This window comes from Mastomys coucha, chromosome X (genome assembly GCF_008632895.1).
Source record: "Mastomys coucha isolate ucsf_1 chromosome X, UCSF_Mcou_1, whole genome shotgun sequence".
In the NCBI taxonomy this organism is placed as follows: domain Eukaryota; kingdom Metazoa; phylum Chordata; class Mammalia; order Rodentia; family Muridae; genus Mastomys; species Mastomys coucha.
Window position 1 is genome coordinate 85,315,034 of NC_045030.1, and position 8,780 is coordinate 85,323,813.

At 32.9% G+C, this 8,780-nt stretch overlaps 1 protein-coding gene across 1 annotated transcript in view; it reads left to right on the plus strand.

Annotated features, from left to right (window-relative positions):
• Positions 1-8,780, plus strand: part of Dmd (dystrophin) — a 2,056,279-nt gene that overhangs the window by 747,380 nt on the left and 1,300,119 nt on the right. The window contains exon 20 of the mRNA XM_031364700.1: positions 5,788-5,968. Coding sequence (XP_031220560.1) covers positions 5,788-5,968 — 181 coding nt within the window. The remainder of the gene's footprint in view (positions 1-5,787; positions 5,969-8,780) is intronic.

Sequence of the window (8,780 nt, forward strand, 5' to 3'; positions counted from 1 at the left end):
TGCAACTCCTTCCATGGGTATTCTGTTCCCCCTTCTAAGAAGGAATGAAGTATTCACACTCTGGTCTTCTTTCTTCTTGAGTTTCATGTGGTTTGTACATTTTATCTTGGGTATTCGAAGCTTCTGGACTAATATTCCCTTACCAGTGAGTGCATACCATGTGTGTTCTTCTGTGACTGAGGTACCTTACTCTTATAAAAACTAGGCTGTACTCTTAAGTTCTTTTAAGACGTAAAAGCCTAGACACATGATGAAAAATTGTAAGCAAAACAAAAGCTAGAAAGAGCTTATGGTGTACAATGGGATAAAAGAGAAATCTATAAAACTAATGGCACATAGAAGACTGGAAATTTTGATTAGTACTTCTTCTCAAAGAGATATATTAGAAATGTCCTTGCTCTATAGATGAACCTCAAAGAAAGACCAAGTTCAACCAAGCCATTCCCTCTCCAGAGCCACAAAGAAATAGTATAGATATTGTGAAAACCCAGGAGAGAGGGATAACCTTATAATAAAAGCAGTCTTATGAGTGAGCCCAAGGCACCCACATGGAAATAGACTGAGAAAAATAAACAAGCAATTTTATCATCCTGCCTGCCTGAAGAATCTGAGCATGGCTCCCCACTGACTATACTTAATTAGCAGGCAAAGAATACAAAGGCATGATCTGAAAATCTCCTGCGTCATGAGAAGAGAGAGAGAACACGGTAGAAGTGGCACTAAAGGGTCCAAGTAAGAAAAATAAAAGGGCTCATATTCAAATGATGAAAATGACAAATTAAAAAATTCTGAAAAAAATTTGGCCTTCTCCAGTCCTTAGTATGAGTGGCATGCTATTCATGGGAAACAAGAACTTGTTAGAGGCTAAGTTAAAAGAATTCATGGACAAAATTTTAATGATGGACTGAGATACCTATATTTAGTATAAAGAGAGATTAATCTGCATGCTTTTAACAAAAATGGCTTAAATGAAGGCTGACTGGAGATGGACAGCTGACAATGCTGGCCTGCAAAAAAACACTAAACTCAAATGTTACTGGGAAAGTAAATATGTTCTGAAACAAAGAAAAATGTTTTATTTCTTTTTCTTAAGTTTCTATAAATTTACTAAGAAGTAAAAACGCTCCAAAATATAGTTTTACAAAAAAGAATTCCCTGCAAAAACATCATTTTATCAATTAACAAACATACAAACTGTAGAATGTCTAGATATTTGAAACTATATAATAGAGCCTATACCCTGTTTTCCCATTTATGAAGTAAAAGCATGATGAAGACAGGTGTGGTGGTATAATCACTGGGTAACATCAGGAGGACTTTTTTTTTTTCATTTGAAAAAAGCACTTACAAAGTAGGGAGATCCTGTCTTAAACAACCAATATAAAATGGTGGTATCACCTTACTCTCCTCATGAAATGCAGATGTAGGAACAAACTCCTATAAAATATACTTGTATATGAAATTTTATATTAATTATCTATAACATGGTGAAGAATGATAGTATATATATGAACTACCTTGCTAACAGAACAAATAGCACAGACTGGATCCGATAAATGTGAATATTTTCACACAGTTCTGGAGGATCGAAATTGTAAGATTAACTTCTTTCAGGATTCATCTCAGGTCAGTGATTTCCTAGGTAACTGCCTACTCACTCCCAGGTTTGTTTGTGACTTTTCTCAGTTCATGTACATGAACAGAACGAAAGACAGAGAGAAAGAGTTCCTTCATTTGGTAAAGCAACCAATCCTGACATTAGGACTCTATAATGTAATTGCCTGCAATTTTATTGTCTCCCCAAATTCCCTTTTCTAAATAAAGTGTTAAGGCTTCAGCATATATATTTTGAGGAACCACAAGTAAGTATGAAACTCTAAGATCTGGAAAAGATAGGGTGGAAATATTATTAACCCTGTTTTCATTGTATTTATCCAGAGTAGAGGAAATAGATACTAGGCAAACAATTAAATAAAATATTGTAAACACTACCATGGGAATCAAGGCTTTATACAATGTTGGAGAACATCTAAAAGGAGAACATGATATATACAGAAACCTTCAGACAGCATCCTTAAGGAGGAAGATTTGCACTGCATATTTAGTATGATTTGATGTTAAATAAAAGAAACTCCAGAAACAGAAACATGGAGAAATTGAGAGCACACATTCTTTAAAAAAAAAACAAACTCCTAAAAATAAAATTTTTATTTATTAATGTATTAAGAAGGTGCAGTGTATCTTTCTTCAGAGCAATATTGGAGTTTGACCTGAACAGAATGGGGAAGAGGAAAAGACACCTTACACACAACAAAACACACAATGTGAAATGACGTTACTAAGAAAGGGTAGGATACAAGTCTCCAGTTCAGAGTATGGTAAAACCACAGGGTGTGTGAAGAGGAAGAAAGCAGAAGTTGAAATCAAATCAAATCACTTTTAGTATGCTGTCCTGCCAAAACAAAGTCTCTCTTTCCTTTCTTCCCTCCTACCCCCTTATTTCCACACAGCATATTTCTTTTAGTCTTTGCTTCAGGTCAGCCCTAACCATATCTTTGGTGTTAATCAGCAGACTGATTCAGTGTACCTGGCATGTGCTTTGCATTCTCCTGAGACCTTGTATTATATACTGCTTTTCCCAAGCCTAAAATTGTTTCACTTTTTTTAGTTATGTTCTATTTAAAATTCAATTCAAATTGTTTTTTTTTTTTCAAAATACGTGACCACACATTTTACAAAAGGCCTATGATATGAGTAGATGGATGATTGAGTCAGGTGTGAAACAGATGTGTCAAGGCAAACTTACTGGACAAAAGAACAGGGAACTGAGAAAATGACCCTATTTTCATCTAGCTCACAAAAGGAAATCATAGATATATATATTAAATATTCTGTTACTATAGAAATATTCAATATGGAACTGTTTACTATACTCACTAAGTTCCCAATCTCGTTGAAATTATCTTATTCCTCTCTCTCTCTCTCTCTCTCTCTCTCTCTCTCTCTCTCTCTCATTTTTTCTTTCTGTTTGAACTTTTGGTTTTTAAAAGTTTTATTAATTTCTATAAGTAAAATATTAGTGGCATAAGAATATTGTCATTCACTGATGAACTAAGATTATATTAGTGAAATCATATTGGTGTTTGGTAATCAACTTCTTGTTGAGTTCATTTCATTATTTCCTTTGAACCTTTTAAAATATTAGAATACAAATTTAGTTCATTCTCCAATATATCAGAGGCAAGAAATCCTTCTCAGATTTGTAAGAAATATGTTCACATTTCCTGAGGAGGGAAAAGATCTGTATTATTGGTGTTATATTATTTAAATGCACAGAATTTTAATGTCAGATACACATTAATGGATGATGTCTTGTTCTATGGGACTGAGGACAACAATTCCCTTTCTGTAAGCAATGGTTAATTGTTAACAAGTTTTCTAAGTTGAACAGTTCATTTCGAAATGAATGTTATGTCTTCAAAATTCAAATTCTAATGTAAATTGTCAGTAGCAACTTCTCATTATATATTCTGAAATCAGAAGAAAATAACATTGCCCAAACAAAAGCATGGTCATGATGTAAAACCCTATCATAATACCCCAGTCCCTGGTATTAGCTTCTGAGACAGTTAGGGTTTTACAGCTGTGAACAGACACCATGACCAAGGCAACTCTTATGAGGACAATGTTTAATTTGTGCTGGCTTACAGTTTCAGAGGTTCAGTCTATTATCATCAAGGTGGGAGCAGGGTAGCATCCAGGCTGGCATGATGCAGGAGGAGCTGAGAGTTCTAGATCTTCATCTGAAGACTGTTAGCAGAATACTAGCTTCCAGACAACTGAGATAAGGCTCTTAAAGCCCATACCCACAGTTACACACCTACTCCAACAAGGCCACACCTTCTCCAATAGGGCCACACTTTCTAATAGTGCTGCTCCCTGGACTGAGCATATACCAACCTCGGGCATCTAGCCTTCACAGGGCCAAGGGCCTCTCCTCCCATTGATGTCCAACAAGGCCATCCTCTGCCACATATGCAGCTAGAGCCATGGGTCCCTCCATGTATATTCTTGCTCCTATGAGAGAATTTGTAAGAAAATATACCTCAAATCAATACTCATAAAATAGGATTCTCCAAATAAGCATACATGTATTCAAAATCAACAATTTATTTTGCCATTTTAGTCTGATTTCCACTAAGCTCATATTTAAATTTAGTTACTAATTGCTATAATTTTTAAAATTTCCTCTCTCTCTAATTAACATATGATCCCATTTTTAATTTTAATTATCATGATTTTTGCATATTAAGTACTAAATAAACCTAAGTACTTTAGAAAGTTAGCATAGATATGAATTATAAGTAAGCAAGCATGGTAAAAATGCACTAAGAAGAATTTAAGAGTATTTGTTATGGTATAAGTAAAGTATTATAGGAAATAATATAAATTAATTGCAACTTAAAAATGACACTAAAATAATTATATAGCAAACACTATGAATGAAAAATATAAATTATAATTACAAGAGGTATGAATATTTAAAATATTAAATATTTATTTATAAAAAAAGGAAGTCAAATTTGACAGAACCTCTTCTTGATGATCTGTCTGGCAGTTAGTATTGGCTCAGGGATGGTGTGTCACTTTATTCAGGGGTCTAGACAATGATTATTTACTTACTCCAGTAAATAATATTTCACCTGATCTTGGGTAGGAAATTAAACTCAATGGCTTAATATATAAGAAGTAGAGAAAAGAAAGGTGGGAATGATGAACAAAATTAACTAAATTTTATTCAGGGCTTGTAGGAAACTGTCAAACAATAGAACACAATGAAAATACAAAAGAAAACTGGAAAAGAATATTCTTTAATATATTGTTTGTAGCCTTATTAGTCAAAACTATCATTGCAATGATTAATCAGCATTTAAGTGATAGGTTATATTATAAATATTTCATGTTCTGCCTTCATAATTTAGTGTTCATTTTCATCTCATTAATGTACCTTGATTTACATGACCCACATTTCAGTTTCTTAAAACTACATGGAGCTAGAGAGTTCTATAGTGGACTTCAAAGCATAGCACATATGAATTTGTTTTTCAAAGTAGGGTAAAGTTGATATTGAAAGTAGATTCTATGATGTGAATGCTATTTACAACAGAAGAGTAGAAAACATGGACAGTTCCTAGTTAAAAGGGTAAAATTGACTAGTCAGAAGAAAAAATGTGACATAATAAATGGATAAAATTATAGATATAAATATATCATATGTATATGTACATATATACATAAAATATTGAATAGGCACAGATAATCTATATTATATAGAGACTTATAAATTCATATAGTATAGTAAAAATATACCATTTGTATTTTACAAATATGAATAAAAACATTATTATCCACTCAATGACCTTAGAATTTAAGGACAATTTTGAAGACAAAAGGATTAAAGACAAGCATCATTATTTGATTTATGTTAAGATTTTTTGGTCAATTACAATATGTTGTAAAAGATGTCTGTGGGCCTTAGTAGTCTAAATGATAATATTCTTCAATTAAAGAATATCATATATGATAATTCAAAATGAGCAATGAGCTGTGGTATTCTTAAATTGATGAGTTGTATTACAGTAGTATTATTAAGAATATTTCTTAAATATTCTTTAAGGACATTAACCTGATCTTCTATCACTGGCTATGAACAACTTTCTTTGTGAAAATATAGTTCATGCAAAGTTTAAATGTTACATATTTGTAATACTCTGAATTATGATGCAGGACGAAGTCAACAGGCTGTCAGCTCTTCAGCCTCAAATTGAGCAATTAAAAATTCGGAGCCTAACACTGAAAGAAAAGGGACAGGGGCCAATGTTTCTGGATGCAGACTTTGTGGCCTTTACTAATCATTTTAACCACGTCTTTGATGGTGTGCGGGCCAGAGAGAAAGAGTTACAAACAAGTAAGTAAAAACATTTTTTTTGATATTTTCTTTATTTACATTTCAAATGTTATCCCATTTCCTGGTCCCCGCCCTGGGAACCCCCTATCTCATCCCACCCCTCTGCTTCTATTAGTGTGTTCTCCAACCCACCCATGCACTCCTGCCTCCCTGCCCTGGCATTCCCCTACACTCGGGCATCAAGTCTTCACAGGACCAAGGACCTCACCTCCCATTGATGTCCAACAAGGCCATCCTCTGCCACATATGCAGCTGGAGCCATGGGTCCCTCCATGTGTATTCTTTGGTTGGTGGTTTAGTCCCTGGGAGCTCTGAGGGTACTAGTTAGTTCATGTTGTTGTTCCTCCAGTGGGGCTGCAAACCCCTTCATCTCCTTCAGTCTGGTATTTTTAATGGGTTACACGTGATAAAATATTAAGAACTAAGAACAATGTAATTTTCCTTCCATTTTCAAATGACAAAATACTCACATTGTACAAGAAAATGTATCTTTTCCCCCCTTCAATATTCTGATACCTTTGGATAAAAGCAAATAAATCATATTTTGTACAGATATAACTTCTCCATGGTGGGTTATAAATTTCAGAATCAGGAGTTTTGAGCATTGTTAAAAATAAAGGCGCAGTTCAGTAGACTTTCACAAGATTTCCTTTTGTGTGAGTGAAGATATTTGTTCAGGCATCTTTTGATGATCTGTCAGGTCATCTGAGAATTACATTCTTGTGGGAACTGAATCTTAGGAAAGGACAAATTATCCTTTGGGCTATATTTTACTTTTGGAATTCAGTAATTACACAACCCCTCTTTTAATTTTCTTTTTGTCTTGATGAAATAAAAGATAAAAGTAGAGAAATAATGCATGTATTTTCTTCCTGATTGTCTTTGCGAATATTAAAAATGTTATTTAAAACTTTTCTAGAGTATTTGGATATGAACGAAGCCTTGCTAGCTTTTCTAGCTTCATTTTGTTTAAATAAAATTAAGTTTACAATATGCATTTCTCTTTCTTCTACTTTGTAATATACTTTTACTAAAGGGTTTATTTCTTAGGAAATCAGTCAGTAAAACTTTAAAATGATATCGGCTCCCTCTAGTGGATTGTAACATATTTGCTGCTGAGCTTCCAAACTTCTGAGGGAAAGATATTTGTATTTTTAATACCCTAATTTGTCATTCATCTTAACATCATTATATTTTTTTTCATGAATACATAAACCTCTTTTAAAATCAAATAACTGGAATGGATATTCCATATCTGAACATCTTAAATAACTGGAAAGCTATTTTAATTCTCATATGCCTATTAGGTGCAATCTTCAGTTGAAAGGATTCTGGCATAGCCATATTGATAACTGAGATTTTATGTTGCTACAATGTATATATTTAATATTTATTTTGTTTAAGTATTCATTGATATAATCATCATGCACATAACATAATCATTGATGTAGACATGAAAATTATTTGTAAAACTTTGCTGACTTGTCTTTCCATACCTGAGTCCCAGCCTAGTGTGTCCTTGGAAGAAATTGGATGGCCAAGTGTCAAAAGTCATGTAGACGGGCTAGAAGGAAAGGCTCAAAGGGGCAGAGGGAGAACACATTTGCCACACAATTATATGTATAAGAGTATTTCTAATATTTTTGCCTACTCTTTTGGAAAACTTGCATTGCTTAACAACTATTGAATCAAATGTGAAATATATTGTAAAAAAAAGCATACCAACTTAAAGCATAAATTCTGTTAATTTTAAGTGTCTAGGTGTTTACTATGCCCTTATAAAGACATATACACTGATGATCACAAATAAATCATTGATCTTGATTCATTTGCAAATCAATAGAGTTAGCAAATTATGGTATGTTACAAAAATATTCAGCATTGAGTACTTAAAATAGTATTTACGTCCTTATGAAGCTTGAAAAATAGACCATTGAAACAAAAAATATATGAATAATACTATCAAAGTTTGTAATAATACAAGAGTTATGAAATATAATATTGGAGAGAAGTCCTTTTAATAGTTGTACCTATAGTATAACTAAGTGCTCTCTATGCACTAAATTAGAGAAAGTGTTTTGAGAGGAACAGAAACTAGGAAATTTGACCAAGGTTAAAGAAGAGGTCCAGGAAAAATAAAGGAAGTCAGAAAGACGTATATTATTACCAGAAGGAAGAGGACAATTTTAGTATAACATTCCCTATGTCCATAAGTGCCTGGTAAGATATTTATTTAGTGTAGTTGAAGTGAATTACATAACCATATTCATATTTCTAAAACTAAGTCTCCTGCAGATATGTAAAATAATAAATGGAATATAAGTTCAGAGATAAAGGAACAAAGGTGGAAATGTTAGGGTTTCTGAGTGAGGTTACTTTGCAGTAGACTCATGACAAGGATAAAAAATGACTATTAGATGGAGCCCCTGAAGAAGTGATATTGTAGATACAGGATCACCAATGTTATAGGAAATGACAATTTACTTTTCTAGAGGTAGCAGAATAAAATGTTATTATAACTACGAAATCGTTCTCTATGGTGGTATATTCAGGTTGACTTGTAACTAACATTCAATAATAGGAAACTGAATTAAGATTCTAAATAGGAAGAATTGTAGTTAATTCTTATAGCTCTAAATTAGAAGTTTTGTCTAGTTTACTTATTTGAAGTTTAATATTTTTACATTAATATATCTCAATAAAAAACCTTTTTCATGTGTTCCTTTTTTCTTCTCATCTACTTATGTAGATACCTACTATTTTTTTTATTTCTTTATTTATATGCGAATTTCTCCATTCCCAATTTCCCCTC